At 43.3% G+C, this 25,484-nt stretch overlaps 1 protein-coding gene across 1 annotated transcript; it reads right to left on the bottom strand.

The window, feature by feature from the left end:
- Positions 1-7,760, bottom strand: pif1 (PIF1 5'-to-3' DNA helicase homolog (S. cerevisiae)). The gene is made up of 12 exons (XM_036553882.1): positions 7,203-7,760; positions 6,922-7,051; positions 6,593-6,718; positions 5,421-5,574; positions 4,866-4,980; positions 4,427-4,533; positions 3,771-3,910; positions 3,083-3,189; positions 2,906-2,993; positions 2,316-2,461; positions 764-955; positions 1-54 (listed from the first exon to the last, which is right to left on the bottom strand). The coding sequence occupies exons 1-12, from the start codon at positions 7,758-7,760 to the stop codon at positions 1-3; spliced, it is 1,917 nt and encodes a 638-aa protein (XP_036409775.1).
- Positions 7,761-25,484: the final 17,724 nt, after the last annotated feature.

Below are 25,484 nucleotides of genomic sequence, written 5' to 3' on the forward strand. Positions count from 1 at the left end.
TCACAGGCCTTCATTCTCTTTGTTCCCTCTGCTCACAAACTCGTCCATCGATGCCTGCAACGAGAGAGAGGACATGCTGCCGAGACAGACACAGACAGAGACAGACACAGACAGAGACACACACAGACAGAGACACACACAGACAGAGACACACACAGACAGAGACACACACAGACAGAGACAGAGACACAGACAGAGACACACACAGACAGAGACACACACAGACAGAGACAGAGACACAGACAGAGACACACAGACACAGACAGAGACACAGAGACAGAGACACAGACAGAGACACACACAGACAGAGACAGAGACACAGACAGAGACACACAGACAGAGACAGAGACACACAAAACCACACACACACGCGCCCCCGCACATACGCATGCACAATAATGGACCTCACACATATACAGGCATCCATATTTAGCACGAAGCTCCATTACATGCCGAATTGTGCTCCCTGTTTCAGATGGAAGCTCAGGGACTGTGAGAACCAGCCCTTTAAACTACTCGTGAAGAGGATCTTAAGTGTAAACAGCACTACCTGAAATGACACTGCACAGCTCTCAGGGGTCTGATGCCGTACTTAGAGGAGGCACTGCTTACTAAACCCATTATGGAGAGTTTTCTGGGTGATGCAGTGACTCAGAATTATTATGGTTTCAATCAATGACACTCAGCAGCAGAGTGGGGTAGGGGCGTAGGGTGGGGCAGGGGTGTGAGGTGGGTGTAGTGGGGGGGCGTGGGGGTCACTCACCTGCATCAGCAGCCTCTCCTTCCGAAGCCGCTTATAGAAGAGCAGCACCTCTGGGTCGGCCCGCACCACCTGGGGGTCAAAGTCCATCACACGCAGTCCCTGCAGGCTGCGGGCCCGGGACAGTGCCACGTAGGCCTGCCCACTCTCAAACACCCGGGCCAGGGAGATCTCCACGCAGTCCAGAGTCATGCCCTGCAACACACACACACACAAACGCGCACGCACACGCACAGAGACACAGAGACACAGAGACACAGAGACACAGAGACACAGAGACACAGAGACACAGAGACACAGAGACACAGAGAGACAGAGAGACAGAGACAGAGAGACAGAGAGACAGAGAGACAGAGAGACAGAGAGACAGAGAGACAGAGAGACAGAGACAGAGAGACAGTCACGTCATGATCCAATCACCAGAAGCACCGAGGAGGAAGGTCCAGACGACAACTAGGACAAATGATCACTCGTTCTAACTACCAGACCTGTAGATTTGACAAAGTGATGAAGACTGCAAAATGCAGAATGGACGTTTTTATGGAAATTTTTGCTGCATTTCCATTTTTGTATGACATTCTAAGACTCACTTGAGTCGCTCCCACTTTTCAGCAGTGTACTAAGGAGAGGGCTGAGGCCCCACTGGCAAATGAATAGCTTGAAACACATTCTGTATAAAGGCAGACTGAATCCGCATGTTAATGAATACAAAACACAATCCCATAAATAATCACCCATTAAAGCTTCAGAATGCTGTGTCAGTACCATATACATTAAAAAAGCGCCGATTTAGGTTTGTTCGAAACAGCAAATCCTTTTTTAAATGGGTAATTACTTAGAAGTTGTGGGGTGGGGGGGGGGTGTATCCAGCAGTACAGTCCTGTGACTCAGACTCTGGTACTGCCAAACTCCTCACAGTGTCAGAATCCGAGGGGCAGAGGCCAGCGCCCTGAGCTTCTCTCTTTAATTAGGGGCAGCGCTGCCAAAGAAAGGTCACATCACGTACTGACCAAGGACACCCGTGGCGGAATGCCAACAACCTCAATTATTCTGAGATGCCAGAGCATTTGCCTAACCACCCACACAGATGCAAGCGTCTGCACGGTGCATACCGTATGGTGGGGATCTCTGTCAGGCTTATCTGGAAGGAGTGTGGGTGTCACAGCTCTGCAGAGACACATCTAAGCGGCTAAAAAGCCGCATTTACTGGAAATGTGAGTAATCAAAAGGAGTTTTCCTGGAAATGCATGAACCCATACCCTTTTGCAAGGTACTGTATAACACATTATACAGGAAACTGTAAATTCTGCTTCAGCATCTCAGTGGCGGGTAACTGACTGCAATTACACATAAGTGTTTATGAAAACAAAGTATCATGCACTGTGGCTGGATGCTTCTACTTACTCCATCCAAAATAGGACCAATCATGCTTTGCTTGCCACCTTTGGCTCCTGACTGGTTGAAATCACGCTGGTTTTGTTGTGGTTACAGGTCAGAAAGTGCAGCTCAGACCCCACCCCGGGAGGAGACCGGGATGTGGAGGGACAGGGCTCACCTGGCTCTTGTGGATGGAGATGGCCCAGGCCAGTTTGAGTGGCAGCTGCTGTCGGGTCAGGTACAGCCCCCCGTTCGCCTTGGACATCCAGCGCTCCGGCTTCATCACCTCAGTCACTCCACACAGGAAACGCACGCATGGCAACCCTGACGAGGAAGAGGAGGGTGGGGTCACAGGTCAGAGCAAACATAGATGTTTCACTCACATACAGAAATTACATTACATTATTGTCATTCAGCAGATGTTCTTATCCAGAGCGACTTCCATAGGTTACAGTTTTTACATGTTATCCATTTATACAGCTGGATATTTACAGAGACAGCTCTGGGTTTAGTACCTCGCCCAAGGGTACAGCAGCAGTGCCCCGGCGGGGAATCAAATAAGCAACCTTTCGGTTACAAGCCCTGCTCCTGACCACTACACTGCACTGCCACCCGAAATGTGACGAGAAAAGGAAACGGGCCCTCTGCTGTTCTTTTCATCCTATGGATTCCTCACCAGGCCTTGGTGATACAGAGCCGTGCAGTGGCGCATTTTACAGCTTTCTCCTACTCTCTGGATCACGCATCATTGCTCTTTAGCAGACACACCTTTATTCCCAGGCTGGAAGGACACTACCACGCCCCTGGCCCCATTGACCAGGCCTCTCTCCACGTTCAGATTCTTCGTCAGCATCACCTGGTCAGGAGAGAGCACATCCAGTTAGGCCTCTGCTGGTTCACAAAGGTAAAGCGCTGCAGGTAAAGCGTGTGGCCGTGAGACCTCACCTGGGCTCCCACTTTGAGCTGCAGCAGCCGACCCACAGGACTCTGGGCGTCGATGGTCTTGACAAGCTGAGGGTCACTGTCCACAGCCTCAAACACACGTACTGCTCCTGAGAGAGCACAGAAAATCAGTCAGCGCTGGCCAAAGACCGGGTCAAACTGCTTCTAACCGGTTACAGCGAGGTCAGTCAGACCTGGAAAACTACAGTGTCACGCTGTTGGCTGACACAATACATGCCGAAAACTTTAGGTGATCAAACAGGTAGGCCCATGTCAAACCAAAAACCATCTGGTAACAAGAATGACTGTCAAATTGTACTCTGTTTTTAGAGTGCCACCAACAGGGTGAGGAAATTGAAAGAGTTAGAAGGAGACTTCTAGGATGGAGGTAATTGAAACTGTATCCAATTAGACACAAGCCCAACTGGGCTGGGCAACAATGGAGGACCAGGTGGCAAGCACGAAACTCAGTTCTAATAATTTTTGAAGAAATTTTGCTGTGAACATCCACAGGGTCCACAGCATACGTGCCACATCCATGAAAGGAAATAAAAAGTAGTCAGGACTGACACTGAAATGGGAGAGGACACTGTGCCAGCCATCAACACCCCTAGATGGGGGTTCAGGCCTGCACAGCTGGGGGTGTACTGGGGGGAACCACACACACACACACACACACACACACACAGACCTGGCAGCTGCTGGAGCTTGTTCTCATTGGTCAGTTCCACGTCGTCTTTGTGAGTGCACAGCCTGGTTGCTAGGATACCGTTCCTCTCGATTCTGTGATAGGCACTCTTCAGCAGCTGGGCAGTTACTTCTTCTGTGACTCTGGGAGGTTGGGGGGGGGGTGGTCAGTGTTAGAGGGAACATGTCTTTGCTGGTGGGGGTTCTGCTTTGTGGCTCTCGGTTAGAAACTACAGTTACGAGCGTCAGAAGTAATAAGGTACATACTCAGCGCACCTCGTTACTTTCTTACCATCTAAGGTCGATTGCAACGCTCATCTGAGCCAAAACGTCAGATTCAACACAGATTTCCATACTGCAAACTAACGAATCCAATCTAGCTTTTCTAAAAAGCAAACAAACAGCATTTGAATATCATCTGAAACACCAATTTAATATTATGAACGAATTTAAAAGGTTTGATTAATCAAACTACCATTGCTATTGGCAATACCACCCACCCACACGCACACACCCACACGCACACACCAGAGCACAAAACACGGACTCACGTTTACTTTGTCCTCTTACATAATATGCATTCTCCTCTCGCCGACCAAGATGCCCCAAAGCCCCATGTGATCGTTGGTTCAGAGTCATATGACCGCACTCCACACATACCTGCCCACCCTTACTGCCTGCAGCAGAGAGATGAAGCCCTGGTCTGTCTGTCTGCGCACATCTGTCAGCTCCAGGTTCACATGGATGCACTTCCTCCAGCTTTTCGCCTAATGATATGCAGATACATCAGGGAATAATGTGAGGCACTGAAACATTTTAGCCTTACTCTTACTTATGATGATATTCACCTCTCCTTTTGTTCCGGTCAAGGAAAATAAGTGCATCAAATTACCATGTTAACCTATTTTAGACACACCCAGCCCAACACCCCCTAACATCATTCCACCAGCCACAGCAGGTGGAAAAAATGGACTTCTCAGTTCAAGTGACGTCACACCATTAAGGCTCTTCCCTTCTGCTGAACTCCTCAGTTCACATCACATAGTAAACAGATGGATCCCTCCTTTATTGGCCTTAGTGAGCCTCTGTGAGCCTTTACCTGGAAGCAGAAGTTGGGCCTTTCCTTGCCCTTGGTGACCGGGGGCAGCTGGAGGAAGTCTCCACAGACTATTAGCTGAATGCCCCCAAAGGGTTCTGTGGACCTCCTGATGGACCTGAAATAAAAGAGCTACAGTTAAACAAGGTCAGATCGTTTCCATGATATCAGATCAGAATGCACAGTTGAGAAATGCTCACCTTCATTTTTACAATAGTGAGAGAGAGAGATCATCTACAATGAGTCACTTGGGAGATTCTCTTACCCAGACAACATACAAAGCAAAAGTATAAAAGACCTAAGAGAGACAATTGAACAAACATACTGGCACTGCTCACGCAGAAACATAACAGACCGCATCTGAACTGAATGTGTCACCCCATCACACAGTGCTTTAATGACCAGTGCCACTGTAAATAGCTGTTCTAAAATAAATTTCAGCAAGTGCAACACCACCCTTTAGCAACATAAAAATGAAAGATTCAGGGTGTGATTCAGTAGGGGAGAAGAGACACTTCAGTCGGGGGTGGAAGATGGAGAGTGTTTCCACTGGGTTACCTGGCAATGGTCTCCAGCTTGTCAAAGAACTGGGCCTCCACCATGGAGATCTCGTCGATAATGAGGTGCCGGCAGCTGGTCCAGTGCTGCAGAACCCCGGGTCGCCGGGCCAGCTCCAGGCATTGCTCCAGAGGAGCCGAGCCCGACCCGATTCCTAACAGAACCGAGGGGGAACATGGTAACTGTCAGGGAACAGGTGCATCGTACCAAACTGTCACAGAGCAAAAAACACTACTGAATCAGTTATACCCTTTTTTTTGTAAATCAGAACTTCTTTGTTATGTAAACCCTGTAGGAATCATTAATTCTCCACTGGCCTAAAGTAAAAAGAACAAGAACGTCTGGTTTTAAATGCCAGCTTTTTTGTTATTGTTGGTTTACCAAACATCCAGTGTTCATTTGTCTTGTAAATCAAGAATTTTTGTTATGCCAGCCCAGTTGGATTCATTCATTTTCTCTGTTGACAGAAAGTAAAAGAACAGCAATGTCTGGTTTTAAGTGGCAAAACCAAATTACAAGGAAACTTGAAATGCACCCGTTTGATGCAATTCAATGGTGGTGCTCACTCTAGGTATAATTGTAGAAGCTGGCCTCGTTGGAAGACCTCAAGTTCAAAAAACAGAAGAAAAGACCATATACTAATTTGGCTTCCAATTAAAAAAAAACAACATAATAGATTTTCTGTATATTTGATGTTTCAGCCATGGACTGATGCCCAAGCCTAGACCTTGCTCAGGCATGCATTGTTTACACCTTTTTAAGCAAAGTGCGTGACAGCCATAAATAATGAACTGAAATAAATAGAAATAAAGAAAGGTGTCTGAAGTCACATCTCAGGGAAAGCTATTCCATCACTGGAAGGAGGGGTTATCATTCATTACTCTTGATTTCAAAAAACTGTTATTGATATTTGAACAGAGGTCAAAAAAAGAGATATTTCCAGTCATGTCATTTTATTTCAAACAGAGAAAATATACAAACATGAATCCAATTTTGGATTTTGAATTATGCTCAGGACAGTACAAAAAAAAAACAAATTTTGGCCTGCTCCAATGAAGCCTAACTACATACAAACCTTACTGTAGTCATGCTCGTTTAGGTGTACCCCTGCAAATCCCTGTAGAGATATCTGTGTTGTAATGGGCCTTTGTGCTTTACCTGTACTTTCTTACCTGCAAAGTTATGCAGAGTGGTGCCTCCGATGTGGCAGGCCGCCACACCTGTGCTGGCCGTGGCGTAGGTGCTTTTGGGAGGCAGAGATCCCACAATCCTTTTTAGCAAAAAGGATTTGCCGGTACCTAAATAAAAGGAAAAACGTTACTACTAAGTTGTGTTTCTCCTTTATCTCCTGGGCCAGATACATCACTTGGGACTGTGAGCAATATGGAAAGAGGAAAGCAAGATGTCCTATGTCAGCTTTTACAGCAGAGGGCAAAGCACTGGGATTGCTGAAGGGTTTAACGAGGAACAAGGACATATTTACAGGGACTGTATTTATTACCAGCACTTCCAGTGAAGAAGATGTTCTTCCCACTTAGGACAGCACTTAGGACCATTGCCTGCTCTTTGGACAGCTTCCTTGTCACAGGCAAGGACAAAGTCGGCTTCTTGGCAGGGTGGAGTGCCTTTACCTAGAACAGACCAGAGACAAGCCCATCAATCTGTGGAGCCACAGGTAATAACGTCATCATCGTTATTAAATTATTAAAATGAATGTATTGGCTTAATTCTACCAGTATTCTGGACTCCTGGTAGGTGACTTTGTGAGGATCGATGACTCACCGGGCTGCTCTCGGTGGAATCCGGTCTTTGTCTTTTCACCTGCTGGCCAACGGTTGTGTTCCCATTTCTGTTCGTCAGGCCTTTGGCAGGTGGCGGCGCGTTCACTTTGCTTCGGAGCTCGTTTGCTTTCTGCACATCCTTCTGTTGCAGGGGGCTGATCGTCTCGAAACTGCGCGGTAGCCCGGCGAGGAGCTTGGTCCGTTCTCCCACGGGTTTGCTCGTCTGCCAGGCCTGATGCTTAATGCTCAGGGTCTTGAGGAACATGCGCAAGCGGTCTGGCGGACAGTCGGAGATAAGCACCTGGATGTTGTCCGGGAGCAGTTTCACAGTGCTCTTGCCGTCACGACAGAAGCGGGTGAAGAGCTGAAATTCACGGAGCGTGAAGGACTGAGGCACTTTGCCATCGTGGACGCGGAGGACAATCTCCTGAAATTCATTGCGCCCCAGCGTCACTGCAGCTCGGCGAATGACTTGGCGTTTGGTGGCCTGTCCGGACGCATTCAGGCGCTCCACAGTGATACAGCACTGGAGTTCTGCAGCATCTTCTTGCAACATCATGAGGCGTCAACGGGACCTGCATGAGGGCAATAGTTGCAGTCGCAACGTCTGCAGAGTTAGCAAATGACTAATTGGTTCAGACTGAACAATCACAACTTTATCAAGGTCTAGTAATCCTCAACAGTTGTGTAGTTTTACAGCGACAAAGACAAGGAGTAGTAGCTAGCATCAACACACCAGTTTGTGGTATTAAATAAAATCAAAAGTAACTATCTAGCTAGAAATAGGGACAACGCCGAGAAGCGAACGCTGTTTTGACCAACAGCAAATGAAGAGTGCTACTGGCTAATACAGTCCATTACTTCAAGGCTGATAAGCAATTCAGCTAGCGAACTAAACATTTACAGCAATCTGACCTCCTTGCTACGAATTATGTCATTGCTTGAGTCGAAACGTTGCTACCAAGACTGTTTTACGATTGTTTGTAAACCCGATATATGCGGTCATTTCGAAACCAACATTTTATCTGCTGCAAACCCTTAGCGTTACTTAGGGAACCTAACAGAGTAGCTTGCGATGCACAACAATGCCCAATCAAGAAGACAATTCCTCAGATGACACATGTCTGAATTAAATTCAGCATTAGATCTCTCCAAGATATTTTAGTATCAATTCTAACTCTGCTTGCATCAGTATATTTGAAAACATACCGAGCTAAATAATCACGGGAAAATATTAATTTCAAATCATGTCTTACCTGCCCTGTGAAACTATCTGCTGCATAAACCAGCTGCCTTTTCGTGAAACAGCTTTCAAAAATGCCGGCGTGTCTTATCAGCCAATGGCAAGAGTACAAACTCTCAGCCAATAAACGCAAGGACATTTAAAATAATAACCAATCCACAGTAAAGACCCGCCCCTCCCCAGTCACTGACGGACACGCCCCTGCTGCATAGGCTGAGTTTTTTGTGTTTGCCGTTATTAGACATATGGTGTGCAGGCATATTAAATACTGAATTAGACTGAAAACTCTGAAAAATCAGTTGGTATAAGGAATGATGTTCAGACAAAGACATCAAATATTTTGTTATCGGCGATTACCCTAAACCATCTGAATATAATTATAACGTATGTGGTAGAGCGACAACGCTGGCGAAAAACCCTCAGACGCTGCTGGTTTGGTCCAGAAAAAGTTGGACTGATGACGCAACCTGGTGACGACAAACATTGTTCAACCTACTCTAAATAGAGTGATGGCCCCGAGTTTGGCAGGACTCTGACTACTGTTGGACAGTCTATTTTTCCTGCTGTTGTATTCCGAACTAAAAACACTGTTCTTTATATGTAACTCTTAACCGTTGCCGGAAAATAAAATGTTAAAACGCCGTAACCTTTGTGTCTAATTTCATTTACGTCAAATCGTTTGGTTTAAATGAATCAATGCAACACAATCTGGAACCTCAGCTCACGTGGACTGGTGTGCATATTCACAGTGCCAGGATTCATCACAACATGATTTCCCTATCACGCTTCAGCCAGCACGAACTCATTCCATCCGGCTGCCACTTCGAATTTTAACCTTGCTGGTACCATAATAACTTATCTTCAGCCACGTGCTGTAGCTTTCCGGCGACATTTATTTTTATGCCTTAATCAGCCCGCATCATTGGTGCATTAACCACGTCCTGTGTCTGGGTAGGGCGGCGTACAGCCGACTGAGAAGACATCTCCGGTAAAGTCTTGCGCAAGTATTGTGTTACTGCTGTATATAGCGCATGCTGTACGTGCATGGGCGCATCGCGTACGCCTTCCGTCGCAGCTCATTTTTATGGGTGGATTCAATTAGTTCAAACTGCCCAGGTCCAGCGGGCAGCCCTGTGAAATACAATCCAGCCCATAAAGGCTGACAACTGTGTTTTGGCTAGGCAAGGATGTTTTTTTATGAACTTCCCTTTGTTTTAGGTATGTGTAGTTTATTCTGAAGTCTAAAAACACAACACTTTTAAACTTAATCTCATATTTGTCAGGTTTTATCACGCTGTTTCTTATACGGATAAGATACATGCAGGATTTTGCTGGGGATACTTTATTGAGAGCATTTATTTTTATCTAGAGTGATTTACATATAGCTTACATTTTTACATGTCATCCATTTATACAGCTGAATATTTATGGAGCCAGTCTGGGTTCAGTACCTTGGCCAAGGACACAATAGCAGTGCCCCCTTTCAGAACTGAACCAGCAGCTTTAGCCTTGCCTATACACCACCCGGGTGGTCTGTTTTGGCCTTATTTGGGGACTGTACAGGCAGGAAATTAGGCCCTGTCATTGGTACAGTACTGGCAGCCTATTCTGGACCCTCACCTATGCCACACTTGCCATTGCACCACAGAACAATACATCACATTATTGGCACATAGCAAATGCTCTTATGCAGAGTGACTTACATAGGTTATAGTTTTTACATGTTATCCATTGTTATACAGCTGGATATTTACTGAGGCAATTGTGGGTTAAGTACCGTGCCCAAGGGTAGAGCAGCAGAGCCCCAGTGGGGTATCAAACCGGCAACCTACAGTTAGGAGTCCTGCTCCTTAACCACTATGCTACACTGCCACCCACAGCAAACCTAGGCTTATTGTAGGCAGTTACGTCTGAACTCTTGCAGAACCCAATGTGTTTGTTGCAGTGGCCCACTGTGGGTTTATTGCAGGCATCACTGGAGTGCTGGCTGCCCAAATAGGTCTGCTCTGTGCCCCTGTGTTAGGGTTAAGAGTGGGTGACCCTTATCTTAAGTGCCAGCATTCTGGATGAGCTGCAGGGTTTTGGGCACACATGCAGGAAGACAAATGAGGTGTTCAAGCTCACCGATCCCTGTCCACTGGCTACCAGTAATGATTCCCACCTATTAAAAAACACAGGTGTCAGCCAAACAGGCAATGAGGGGAACTACTCTACCTTTAATCCATCATCAGACCCAGCACATTGACTAGGTCACTCTGTTAGGCAGCTTCATGACACCTCGCTGTCCCCCATCCTTCATTGTTAGACATTCCAGTTGTGTCCTCTATCTGCCCTAGCCATGATGTGGTAGCCATCAGGACAGTGGACTTGCTGGTCATCTTCTTGCACAGACTGCTGACTTACCTCTTTAGGCTCCATCTTGGCTTCCCTACCTGAGCATAATTCACCTTATCTTTACATAGCCTGATATTAGGGTACGTTGTATTTCCTTTATGTGTGGCACTGACCATGCATGTATGTATGCAGTAGTTATCACAGCACTGTGTCAGGGGCTGATGCATGCTGGGATCTTGAGTTCCATATGTGCTGTCCTTCATGCAGCTTTAACAGATGCACTCTGTACTTGTTCTTTGAAAGTCGCTCGGGGAAAAAAGTGCCTGCCAAATGACAAAATGTGAAAGTTTAAGTTCGTTTTGGATAGGGGGAAAGATGCACCTGTGACCCCAATCTCATATTCATGTTACTTATTATTTAGCATGCACCTTTATCCAGGATGACTTATATATCTCATTTACGTTTTATCCATTCATACAGCTATATATTTACTGAAGCAAATTAAGATAAGTACCTTGATCAAGGGCAGTAACAATACCCCATCCAGCTCAGGGGAAACAATTTAGCCAATGGAGCTTTTATAAGACATATGATCGATTTCCTTGGCAACCAGACTAACTTGCACGACCTCTTTTGCTTATTAAGGCACACAGCAGGCTATCAACATGGTAACTCCATTTTAAGGTATAAATGACACCTTAAATTTGATGGAAAAAACATCCTAGGGAATATATACAATTCAGATATAATTCAGAGAATTACAATAAATGTAGACATTTTTTTCTTAAAGATGAGGATAAAAAATGCATTCTGTTGACATATTGCATTCATCAATCAAATTGTGCTATTCTCTTGTATTTAGCACTTAACTCTACAAGATCACGTCAGGAGTGCAGCTTCATATTAGGTATTGGCCATTAGTGTCTCAGTTCTCAGTAAGCCTATTATCAAGTTCTTCTTCAGTTCTACTTCATTTTGTAGCCCATGGCAGGAAATCAAAGAAGAAAAGATCAATTTTCAATAACTGGATGCTGCTTTTGCTTAATTAGAAATGAGGTGCCATTACTTTCAGTGAGGCTGTCAACATGTTCCAGACTTAATGCAACAATGCAACGATCCAAAGGAATTCCAGCCTTTACATGTTACAGGTTATCATGCTCTATTTAAAAAAATCGATCAAAAATAGAGGATAACCTGTCTTTGTGCTGATTTTGAGCTGATCCTGTACCCAATTTTATTGTTCTAATCTGGGTTATTCACTCTGCATGCTAGTTTTTATATACAGCTTCTTTTCACCAATTAGTTTTATTAAGAGTTCAGTGTAATGCCCTTGTGTAATTGAGATGTATTCACAATTACCTGCTTTAAATGATTTCCTAAGGATATTAGAGGCGTGGAGGTGTGTTTATGTTATTAAAGATAATTATGGAAGCATGGAACATCTTCTAATTTATTTTCATATCTGCTCCACAGAAAATTGTAGACCTCTGTCTTAATTCACCATGTTTCCAAGATTTTGTTGGGCTGTATAATAATTAATTGAAGATACTTTATTTAAATTAAATAGTAATATGATTTCTAATTTATTTGATACAGGAGGGGAATGAGTAGAAGAAATTCCTTAACTTTTATGTTTACAGCTCAGCAACAAAATTAATTTGCAAGACTTTCCAGCAAAACTGTCAAAAACTGTCAAAAGCAGACCAGGATTTAATTAACAGATCAATCAATCATATTTGAGCTCAGCTGGTGTGAAGTCTATCACATACACTGTTGTCTCTATGCATGACATTTGTTTGTATATCAGTCACACAGGAAATGATTCAAAATCCCACTGGCATAGCGAGGCTGGCCTTACTTGTGAAAAGTTAAAGAAAAACTCATAAAAAGCACATAACCATAGAGTAATTTCAATTTCTTGAAATCATGATAATGGTACAAAATGTAACTGTACAGACTGGATGTGGAAAAAAAAGTCAATAACTATTATTAGGCAATTTTGGAAATCATATAATTTTTATAGTCATGTTTTTAGTTGGCTGGAGCATAAGCAAAGTGATTTTCTTGATTGCAGCGTGTCGGTTTTCCTCTCTTTAATGTGGTGCTTGCTAACGTGGCCTAGCTAGTCTGTGATCATTTGTGCGGGATGTTCTGATTTTACACAATTTGTAAGACTGATTAGAGTGAATTGACAAAAAAATTACCTTAAATATTGCTCCGGAATAATTAAGGGAATAATTATTCGATCTGCTGGAGAAAACTCTATTTGAAATTCTAATTATTGGGATTAAGTTACACCAGCAGGTATTAGAATAGCTTAACTGAGAGGCGCTGTCTTTTGATGTCATTCAATCTGTTAGTAATTTGCCATGCAATTGACACAATGCCTCAAGGTATTACTTAATATTCATTTTGCAAGGGCCACTGCTTTTTTTTTGACCTACACTGCCTCTGTTTCCCCAGTGTTCATTGAAACCCCATTACAATATCAATTTCGCTCTCTGCTGTCTGTAGAACAACTATTAGTCATCCAAGAGCATGCATATATTACACAACACAATGTTTTATGATTTGGGGGCTAAACCCCACTTGAAATATTTACATTTACGTTTATTCATTTGGCAGATGCTTTTATCCAAAGCGACTTACATAGGTTATAGTTCTTTACAATGTTATCCATTTATACAGCCGGATATTTACTGAGGCAACTGCGGGTTAAGTACCTTGCCCAAGGGTACAGCAGCGTCCCAGCGGGGATCGAACCGGCAACCTTTCGGTTACGAGTCCGGCTCCTTAACCACTATGCTACACTGCCGCCCATATGGAAATATGGGAGCCATCTGAGCAAGAAAAATATTGATGCATATAATGGTATGGAAAATCAGCAGCTGAGTTAAATGTAATGACAACATGTTGTATGACAACAACAATACATGTACATGTGGTTGTTAATGGCTAATTTATGACCGATTCATAAATCAGTGCTGACATTCCATGTTGTACTCCCCAAGGGTTCCCTGACACCTCTCATCCCCTGCAAACGGGAGACTCAAAATGACTCAAAATGTCTTGGGCTCAAGCTCATATTCCCCTCCCTCCATCCGTATGTCTGCGAAACATGTCAAAGTTTAATAAAAAAAAAACATTAGCGAGTCATCTAGTTCCTGTTGGGTGTCATGAGACGTAATCAGATACAACACGTTCATTTCCACATGCAGGATTAATGCTTCAATTCACATGCCACAGTGGTCGGCACATACATTATTAAATGTCCGAACATTGACGCACACAAGCAAGACTAACGCTATATTACCATCAGAGACTCCATCTCCAAATTTAATATCTTTCCCTGTACACACATGCATCTGGGCAATGAAGACATGTGAGGATCAGTCATTGATCACACCAGTCGAAAGGCCAGGTGTTTGGTTTACACTGTAGTCCTCTCTAAACAATGCCTGCATCTCAAGGCTGCTGGAGTGGCAGCTTAATTACTGACTGCAGCTGGGAAAGCATTGATTCAAAGGGACATCCATCACAACCTGTTGTGAAAGGGCAACTGGTCACCCATTCTCCATGCACTCCAGCAAGGAGCACATAGGTGTCTGGTTGCCATTGATTGAGAAAGCAGCATGTGGAGAATATGTTACATCACATCACACTACATTAAATTACATTACATTAATTTAGCTTAGTGACTTCCAGCAGAAAAGAAGTGTGTTCATTAAAGTTGAATAGGCAACAGTGAGTGTGAGCATAACACTATTCAAACCCTGCCACAAATTAACTTGTGCAATCTGAAAAGACAAGGGAAGCCAACTGTACTACCATACATCAGTCAATAGATCACAGGATGTAAAACACATCACTATACTACATGTAAAATAAACAGCTAGAAATACAAAAGTAACAAGTGGATCTGTATGGGTGTACCCTAAAACAGATCCTATGAGTCACACCTGTAATATTCTGGTCACAATTCAACTACTGCCAAAAGCATATCAAGTAACTCCAAGAAGAAGAAAATGTGGGATTTTGCTGTCGCTTCAGGACCAGACTACACTCTCAGTTGCCTCACAGTGATGAAAAGATTTGGTTTCCTTTTTATGAAGACCAGTAATTGCATTTGGCAAACAGGGACAGAAGTGTAGGCTGCACAATAAACTGGGACCATGATTGACACCTAAATCTTTCCGGACAGCCAGAAATAACACTATTCTCTGTCTTTGCTTATTTATTCACTGCATCTCATAAAGCCGTTATCACTGCTTTGAGCCTGAATAATTTATACTTTCCGAATGAGTGCATTTATAACAATAGGGAATCTCAGCGCCAGCTACTGGGAAGTTAACTCTGTAAACACAGGAAGATACCACACACATTTACGTCTGGATCGGGTGATGTTAACCAGTAGAAACATGCTATCTATGTTCTCTAACAAAAAATAATGTATGACAAATTATGACTCCAAAATATAAATGTTATTGACGCAGTATGTAAAAAGTTGGTAGAAGATTACAAGCACTATCACTTATTGTCACATTTTGTATGTCTTTGTTGGCTAATACTAGGGTAAAATTGATCTTTTTTATTTCATGACATATTTTGACATTAAAAATACATTTTAGATGTAATGCCTACATTGTATTTTATTTTTAGGGTTTTAATATATCTAGATATGAGTCTTTTGTTTCATTGAGTTCTTTTGCTGAGTACAATATTAATGGGATGAGTTAAAATATGAATACTGTTTATCTGTTGATACTTTATCAACAGATAAACCACAATGTTTTGGCTGAACATTTCTCCCAGGACACTGTTGCTTTCTCTATCTCATGGAGAGCCTCATCTGGTGAGTCACCACAGAAGTTAAAGGTTGATGAGAAGAAAACCTTGTCTTGTCTGAAGAGAAATTCAGAGACACAAGCTGTAAGTTACTAATAAGCATGAACTGTACAGAAAGAGTCTGCCTCACTGACTGACTGAAGTGGTTATTAATGGATGTGGCCAGCACCAGGACTATTTTTTTTACCCTTTTGTGTTGAATGACGGGGGCCTAAAAGAAAAGGGAGGTTATCTTTTTTGTCATTTAATGAATGGAAGAACATAATTTGAATGGTCACGTCTGTATTGCTATGTGTTCATTTTAAAAAAAGTGTCAGATTTTCCACAGAGCCGTTTAATCAGAGAAACTAAGTCAAAAGCTTCAGATTCTTTGCGTGGCTTGTCTAAGTCCGTAAGAGTCCCTCCTCTCTGGAAACTCTGGACAGTCCTTATTTGACTTATCTTTTGTTTTATTCTGAGGGAAAATGCCTGTCCTCATGCATTGAAATAGTGTTACAGCCTTATTAGCTGTTCTCCTCTCAAGCAAAGCACAAATGTAGGGTCTGATGTACACCCTGTCTTGCTTTTTACAATTATATCAAATTATATTAGGTAGGGAGATGGTAGAGTGAAATTGCACTTAAAAGCTTTCCTCACAGCCTCAGTCACCAGGCTCCTATTTCAGGAGAGAGGCATATATGAAACAAACAAAACAAAAAAAAAAAAAATAATGACTCACCTCATTTTGTGGTCCCACCGTAGGGTTATGTTGATTTGCAGCAACACACAGGGAGAACATGGTGTCACACAATTAACTGGTTAAACCGTCTGCCGTAATACCCACATGAACTGAAGTTATCTGTCTGTGACACTGTCTGACTTGAGCTTTTTTGGTGAGATGAGTACACAGTTTTCCCCATTTATTTGGTGTTTTCTTTTATAAAAATCATAAAAATCATAAAAAATCAAAATCATAAAAAATAATGCAGGCTGCTTTTTTCGCTGACATCAACACACCCAGAAAAGCATTTCAGTATAGACTTACTGCATACATTTCATTTTATTATTGATTACAAATGGAGGAAGCATCCCTTAGAAAGTTAGCCTCCCTCGTTCACTGACCAGTAATGACAGCCAAACACTAGAGGGAGCTAAAGGACCCATGAGCCGATAAAGTTGGTGCAGCTATAGAAACATGTCTCTTCAGTTTTTTTCCTTCACACAGAGCACTCCCTCATAACAGGGCGGTCTTCAATGTAAGAGGAAATGACAGCAATGCACAGCGCTCCTGATAAAGCAGGCTTCTAGGTTATTGTGTAGCTCGATTACACTCATCATTCTCTTTGGTGGCCTTTGAGGATCTTGTTATTCCTCCCCTGATATCTGCGGCTCACCGACAGAACGAACTATGCGCTTTCAACGAAATACAAATTGACTATCTGCGTAGTGTGCTGGTCTGGGTCTTAACAAACTGCGTTTATAAGAAGACAAGAACAGCACATTCTTTTAAGCAAGAAGCAGAACTCTCAGAATTGTCTGAGGGGGGAGTAGCGGTGGGGGTGGGAGCATCACAGCTCACCAATCAATAAAAGAATTAACTACAGAACCATGGAAACCACAGCCAATCAATGACTGATGAACGCAGAGGCGAAACACATTTCAAATGCACACCAACTGCAGTATGTCAGAAGAGAAATCGCAGCACTCAAATTTGGACCTGGTTTGGAATGTCAATGAATAGACGTTGTGCTACACATACTCAGCTAATGGGAAAGGTTTTCCAGTAAGGCTGAGTCTGTCAGCAAGGAAAGCCTGTTAGCAATGTTGAGCCGTGAGGAGTGAAATGAGGTTCCAGAGCCATGGAAACAGAGGTGATATTGATCCCTGGGAGAACGAACCTGTCACGATATCCAGGAAGACTGTTTTGTCACAGACCTGTCCCCATCTGTTCATACTACTGCTGCGGGTTCGAAATGCACAGACACCTGTCTCTCACCAAGCCTCAGGTACAAGGTGCTAATTACGCTTTTGGCTGTGTAGCTGACACAGGCAGCAGCAGGGACATTCAAAATTACACGTTTAGACCATCCATCACAAGACATGCCTGGCTGCGGTGATATGTGGGTGTCTGGGAGAGTGAATTTAGTGAGGGATTTTCTAAATAAAATCATAATGAAGGAGTTGTCATCTCATTGTCATTAAGGTAACGAGATGCCCTTTTCTTGTCAGCTGTCTCATGACACAGAGGAGAAACCGGCATGGTTTGAGACAGCACAGTGTCAGAGCGTTCACAGCCGAAGCACCAAAGGGAAGAGGACATCCCTACAGAAAGACTTGGGTTATTGCAGCGCACTGAATCTAAATTTAGGGGTTCTATACATTTCACACCTTTCAGATGAGCAACGTATACCGCCAGGCCAGGTACCCTCCTGTCGCAGTATATGTGGTGAGGTGATCTTGCTGAATTCTTGACATAAGATTTATGTAAATCGACAGCTTGAATCCCAAGTAGGACCTTGCTGGAACAGCTGAGAAAAATTACACGTCTAGAACAGCAAACACACAGCCGGATAACTGGGTTAGAGAGTTGCATGGAGCTGTAAGCCAGCCTGGATAATCTTCTGAGGAAATGATTGGCAGGAGGAGAGAGGAGGCAGGCTGAGGTACGTGTGGGACAGAGGAAAGGTTCTATAGACGCTCACACAATTCCAGAATGTTTTCTGATTGGCTGGCAGCGCCTTTCTTCTATTATACACCCCCATCTCTACAAAACACAGCTGGTGTCTTCAAGTTATTTTTTTTTCCAAGGACACTGCATTATTTATATTTCCCAATATCCCATAGTCTTTCTATTTGCTTTTAGTAGAAATCAACCTTGTTGTGGGCAATGAGTCATTTTTTAGTCAGTAATGACATCTGGCATCGAGATCTCATCTTCCTCTACTCAAGGAGGAAATACTCCAAGACTCACCCACATTGTGTCGTGCTGTTGTTTATTCCCTGTAGGTGCATGGTATTCATGTCTCAGAAAGGGGTTGGCAAAGACTTGTTGGTAGTAAAGCTATGAATTTTGAATGGTTTGGGTTCTTTATGAATACTTCTGAATTGACTCACAGTTCCTGGAGCACAGCTCTTTGAAACTCTGGGTGAGCAGAAGACAGAATACAGGTAAAGCATCACTCTACATCTAGACCTTGACACGTACAGATTACATTAGGATTTTTCACATTGATGAAAACAGTTTGGATTCATTAAAAAGACAGTGAAACAAAGAACATTTGGTCTTTGAAAAGGCAGAGTAAATCAGACTCACCGAGAGGCTATCCAAGATCTCACTTTACACAAGCTCCAGCATATAGTGATCTCATTATCGGTCTGTTTGAATGTCTGCCTTTGTCTGGTGTATTTGATTAGCTTTATGTGCAAATACTTTCTTTATGAAAATACACCAGCACAGTCAGTGGCAGATCCCAGATCAGCAGCAGCGTGAAATTAAGAGGCAAAGCCGTCCATAACAATCATTCAAAACCTCACTCTCACTATTTGTCATAATTTGTTATCAATTCATAATTGATAATCATGTAATCATGTAATCATGTGCCACACACGTATTCTCTGCCTCTTCCTCACCTCAGTACAAATAACACTCAGTATCAATATGTAAAAAAGGAAAGAATACAGTGCCATGTCTATAACAACCTAAAAATCCAGGCTGAATCCTGTCTGACAGCAGGGAGCAGGTACAGCTCAAATGACAGCAGACAAGAGTAATTCCGCCTCTGATGTCTCCCAGGAAGCACACGCACACACACACAAAAAAAAAAAATACAAAACCAGTTAATGAAAACCTGCCTCGTTTCATCCCTGGAGTGGAGGTGACACATGATATCGGGGTGTTTGAACTGGCTGGAGTGTAATACCAACTGCAGGGGAGTATGAGAGGTGACAAACATCGCCCACCAGCCTCTGATCTCACTGTCACGACCCCCACCACAAAATTAGCACCTGGGTAGCTACTTTAGAGGGTGTACGGGCTGTTTACCCATAATCCTTATGTGTTCATCACCGACACCTCATTAATCACTCTGGTTATGTTTGCTGTCTAATTTGGACAAGCCAAAACGCCCAGTGCTGAGATGCCATTTATCATCTGTTGACATTAAGGGTTAACCCTCTCCTTCCTGCTAAGGCTCCGGGCATGCCTCTTGACCAACAGCTGACAGGCTGGGGTCTTAAGAGCACTGACTAGGTTATGCAGGCTGCTGAAAGCAAACTTATTAATGTCTGGTGATTTACATCTGATGTATATTCTTTATGACCAGCAGTGACATCACTCATTACTTCAGAGCAATAATGCTCATCAGCTCTCCCTTGTAAAACCGTTTCACAACTTTTACTGGTTATGTATTGCATCTGATGGATAGTATGATTTAAGGTACATCATAATGTACCTGTAATGCATCAAATAATTACCTCCACCCGCTGTCTGTGTTGTATCTTGTGCACAGGGTAGCAATCATATAATGTTGCCCTATCAGTTTTCTAATTTGGTGTAATAGATCCTGGGTTTGAATGATTCAATTTGATGTTACAGTGGTGGATGGGAGGTGCAGTATATAGGATCCTTCACTTTGGGAATACCTGCTCTAGTCTGGCGGTATTGACTGACAGTCATGAAATAGATTTTCTAGTTCTAACTCCATTACTAAGAGGATTTTTTTTTTCATTTAACTAAATAAATATACAGAAGCTTTGAGTTTCAAACCTCAAGGATTCCTGGGAAAGTACAGTTTGTCATGAAATGCTACTGTTGGTATTGTATTATAACAAAAGCATCATTTAGTGCTGGACAGCACTGAGCGAGGTTTGCCTGGCTGATGACTATCTAACAGACTGCATCCATTTCATAGTCATTTCAGCATGCAAAACACAGCCAAAACCTGTACCCTCATTCTTTAGTGCATGCTGGGCATAAATCGAAGTCATAATATGTTTTGTTCCATCAATTTTTCGTTTTATTTCCACATGAAAGATACCTGTTTATTATATGCAGTGCGATATATGATATATGATAAAGCTTTGTCAGATTTTCTGAATTTGTTTAAATTCAGTTTGAAATTTAAAAAATGGTCCCATAGTGCAATATGGAGTTTGAGTATACAGTGAAACTCGATTTTTTGTTTAACATAATTCATCATTTCTAATTCTGAAATCAGTAACATACATTTGTCTAAAACCCTAAAAAGCTGAGTGCTCTGTAATTCAATCAGTGAAATAAATCATATTAAATTAAAGTGCATCCCAAAGTATGAGCCTAAAAAATGAGCAGGAACAGAGATGGCGCTTTAACTGAACTGAAGAAAAATGTTTTCATGTCCTGTTGCTTTGGATGGTTGCCAGTGCTTTGATTTTGATGTTATCTCCATATACCCTCAGCATTCACACACATTTAGATGTACATTCAAACCTGCATGCACACACACACGTGCACACACACACACACGCACACACAAACGCATATGCGTGCACATACACACATATATGGACATTTAAACCTATATGCGCAGACTCTCTCTCTCTCTCTCTCTCACACACACACACACACACACACACACACACACACACACACACACACACACACACGCAGGCTTGCATACATGAACTCTTTTCAGATGAAAAGATGCATTTGCATTGCAGATGAAAAGTATGATCACTCCAGTAAGCTCCTAGAAGAGAAATGTAAAGGACATCAGTATCTGATGGAACTATTTTCACTTGTGTATTCAGTGAGTCCAACTAAGGTTTTTACCACACTGACAAGAGGGTTCAGAGCGCCCAGAGAAATTGCTTTGTTACTGTTCTTGCAAGGCCATGCACATCCACTGAAACCTCCCCTGGGGCTCATAAGTAAACATTTATTGACTGTTAACCAAACTACTTCAAATTCATATCAGTTAAATGATGGCCGTAAGGTAAACTACTGATAATTATTTTGAGGAATAGCCTCAGATGTCCTTCAGTGCCATTTTACGATCATTACCCTTTATTGAACCTTCTCCTGTGTGACGCTATGAGACCAGCATGACAAAATTGTTTAATATCCCAAAGCCAGCTGGTAGTATAAAAGCATGCTGTCTGAAATGGTGATTACGGCAAACTGTTGTTTTATTCATGTATGGACTGTGTTGGGTTTTTTTTCTTTTTTGGAGTGTGGTGTAAAAAAAAATGTAACTGGGTGCTTGAGGCAGATTTTAACATCTTGTCAGGGAACAGGTGCCCAGGAGAGAGACAGAACGAGAGTTTCACCTCTTGACAGGAACACGCCACGCATATTTTTTCTTCTGGCTGTTGTGCAATGTTGCTGCATCTAACCCTGCAGAGAAATGTTGCTGGATAGCTCGGGTTGACAAGGCTCCGAGCCGAGGCCTGATGTCACTACGGTTTTAAATTAAAATAATACAGTTCAGGTGAACATGAAACAACATAGTGTGTATCATGCAAACACAGGTCATATAAAGCTGGTCAAACAGCACCATATAGCAGTACATAAGCAAACCTGGGAGATGTTGTTCTCCTCCACAGGTTGCACTGTAGTCTTCAATTTGACACAACCCGCAGCCTTTAAAAACTTACAATGGAAAGAAGATAACACATCAAGTTAGTGGTCCTCAATCCCATCAGAGTAAAGCGTTCTCCTCCCCACCAATGGCAGTAGCATCAATTTTCCTTTGTATTTACTCTTTACCTGACTGTAAGGGACACTGGCCAGAGCACAGGAAAAGCGATGCCAGGGGCTCTGTCTGGATGCGTCAGAGCTTGCAATAGTGCATTATGTTCAGCTTTGTGAGTGAGAAAAATGGGTCTTGTGTGTAGTGGACTCTGTACAGTATTTTAATTACGTTTAGTTGCTATTTTTAGTTGATATTGAATTAGAAAACAGTAAAGTCGATGCTTCTTCAGTAGTAGCTGTTGGTATGCGTGTTGAGGTTTCTTGTTCCGTTTGTCTGGAGCTATAGTAAGTTCAATGTCATTAGATGTTTATATTTATGCTTGAGACTATAGCGTTTCTGTCCTCTTTTGTATATGAGGACGTGAAAGAGGAGTTGTACTGCATTCAATGTTTGTTATGGATCTGAACAAATCAATAGCAGATAAGTTTAATAGCCATTCTCGCTGAAGTTTTTATTTTAATAGTATTAGATTATCCACATCATAACAGTGTTTTACTTCTAAAGGTTCTTCGGTTGTATTGTTTGAGATTTGTTTTTCCTCTGTAACTGATTGTTTGGTTTGGCTAATAATGTGAACCAGCTGGTTTAAGGGAGTGTTGGGAGAATCGCATGTACAGATACGGAGCTTCCATGGCTCACAGGCATTTATCACTGACAGAGGCTGGATCTCCACCAGTTACGTCTGCTTTGGGTTTTCAGCTATTACTTTTGCTGTCCAAAAGGCACAATAAAAGATCCAATTAGCTTACCAAAACAGAGCCCAAGTCCCTCGCCAAGAGAACCAAACATACTCCTGTCTTTACTGTAGAGTATTGCTTGGTCTTGTGTAGTAGACTCAGATTCTCCTCTGAGCTATGTTACACAAGCATACATGCACATGGACACATCACTGCTTTATCAGGAGGCATAAGCAGCCCCTTGTGCAAATGTTACAGCACATAACACATCAGCTTGTATTGTGTGGGTGCACAAACCACATGTTGTGTTTAGCCCAAAGCACACAGAATTTTCAGTATATTCAACACCTTTGATTTCTTTCTCATTCCTTTGGAGTGAATAGCTACTGCTGTAAGCATTCACTCTGATAAGGAGCTAATAATTTAAAAAAATCTGAATCCCCAGTTCCGGAAAAATCTTAAGTTAGAGAGTCCGGTTATGTGAGGCAATAACAGGAAGAAGCTACTTTAAAACCACAACACTCCATGCATCTCAACAGCTTTCAGAAGCTTTTTATAAGCGTTTTATAAAATGTAAAATGTCACTCCTCCGCCTTCATCAAGCTCCCTTTTGATGAATGGACAGGAACTGCAGGGAGGAGGGAATCGATAAGCGTGCCCCTCGGCCCGGTCTGACCTCCGGGAGATACTGCTGCGTCGTCTAGTGGAAGGAAGAGAGTCACATCAGCCTGCAGGCCTCCCAGGACCTCTTCTGAAAGCTGTGGCTTTAATGAGCCACTCTCTTCTCAGCCGGCCCTGTGCAGCCGAGCAGATTGGAAACCAGCAGGCTCATTTTAGGGGCTGTGACAGACTCAGCAGCAGGGAGCGGGGGGGGGGCATCATCCCCCCCCCCTTTAGGGAATGTCTGAGCGATCGGGCGCATCCCAATAGGGGGGGGACGCTGCCGTACGCTATCGGCGTGTGATGCAACCCGGTGAACGCACTCTCGTTTGAGGGAGAGAGAGAGAGAGCTCGTACGCGTCAGCGGCTAACTGCAACATCGCTCAGTCTGGCTTCACATGCGGGGAATTACTCTGAAAATGACAGATTGGAGGGATTGCAGGTAATTACGCCTCATTTCATTCCTAGCTCCGCTCTTGTTCCCTCTGTATGTTCTTGCTTCCAGAACCTGCCTGAAGGAAGGAATTTTTGCAGGGTTTAAGGGTGACTTTATATTTGCAGTCTCCTTAGTGCAACAGCCTGCGATGCATCACATAAATTGAATTATGTACACAGGGTGACATTAGGAATTCCACATTTTCCCAAATACAATAAAATAAAAGCATTGAAGTGATATTCAGCAATCTGTAACTAGTTTGAACACTGCAACAAAGTCAGTGTTGTGTGTCTAGCATCTGTTTCACACTTTTAAAAATATTGTATGGATAAATGCACTCTGCCAGACACCTGGAATCTCGACATGCTTTCAGGATATCCCTTCAGAGGTCAGGCATGTTGCATCTCCTCATTAAGTCATCAGTCTTGAACCTCATTATCTTCCTGTTTAACACCGGTCTAATCCCATCCCAGCTCACCAAGAACCTTAGACCTGTGATTGGCAGCGCGTTCACCTTCTAGCAGAACACCCTGATGCTGACTTGCACCTGTTGCGTCCTCGTGGCAGACATCAGCATACATTCCCTTCCCCCACTACCTTCCACACAGCTGCTGGTCCAGGCCCAGGCGCACTTCCACCTGGAGAGTTAGTGCTGCCTCCTGCCAGTGCTGTGAGATTACTCATCCAGATCCCTGCCCCTTGGCTCCTTCTCACTCTCAGAGGTCCTCCCCCTTACTTCACTTCTCCCCTTTTTCTCAGCTGCGGGCCTCAGATTCCTGGTATCGATACACCAGCCTTTGTCCACTCAGGCCCTGCTCACAGCGCCTGTCTCATTATTTCTCCCTACAGGCCACACGGCACCATGATCTCCTGCTGCACGGGCAGTCTGTTTGTCCTTTGCTTTGGGCTCATCATTCTTAGCCTTGGCCCACCCATGCTGGAACCTGTTCCACTCAGGTCAGCAGCGTCTGTCACCTCTTTCAGGCTGTACCTGGAATAGCAGAGCCACTAACTTTTCTGAGGATGAGCCTCCTTGGGCCGTACCTGGAACAGTGGAACCACTAACTTTTCTGAGGGTGCACCTCCTCAGGCTGTATCTGGAACAGTGGTGCAACTAACTTTTCTGAGGGTGCACCTCTTCGGGTTGTACCTGGAACAGCAGAGCCACTAACTTTTTTAATGTTGTCTTCTGAAGATGCATTTTCTCAGGCTCTGCCAAGGTTCACCTAACATGGATCTCCCTTAAATATGATACTGAGACGTGAGACCCGAAGCACACCTGACTTTTTTATTTTTCCTTTTATTTTATTGAAGAATACTAGCCGACAGCTAATAATTATGACCTTTATTTATTACATTCATGTTCTAAACTATTATA

The sequence above is a fragment of the Megalops cyprinoides genome, chromosome 20 (assembly GCF_013368585.1).
Source record: "Megalops cyprinoides isolate fMegCyp1 chromosome 20, fMegCyp1.pri, whole genome shotgun sequence".
NCBI classification, from domain to species: domain Eukaryota; kingdom Metazoa; phylum Chordata; class Actinopteri; order Elopiformes; family Megalopidae; genus Megalops; species Megalops cyprinoides.

What these genes read in the sequence shown, in the direction of transcription:
- pif1 (XM_036553882.1), bottom strand. Translation starts at nt 7,760, where the DNA reads ATGATGTTGCAAGAAGATGCTGCAGAACTCCAGTGCTGTATCACTGTG. An exon ending in CTTCTTCACTGGAAGTGCTG is followed by an intron (nt 6,719 to 6,921) that starts GTAATAAATACA and finishes CCTTTTATTTAG; the next exon opens with GTACCGGCAAATCCTTTTTG. An exon ending in CAAGCTCCAGCAGCTGCCAG is followed by an intron (nt 3,190 to 3,770) that starts GTCTGTGTGTGT and finishes GTGCTCTCTCAG; the next exon opens with GAGCAGTACGTGTGTTTGAG.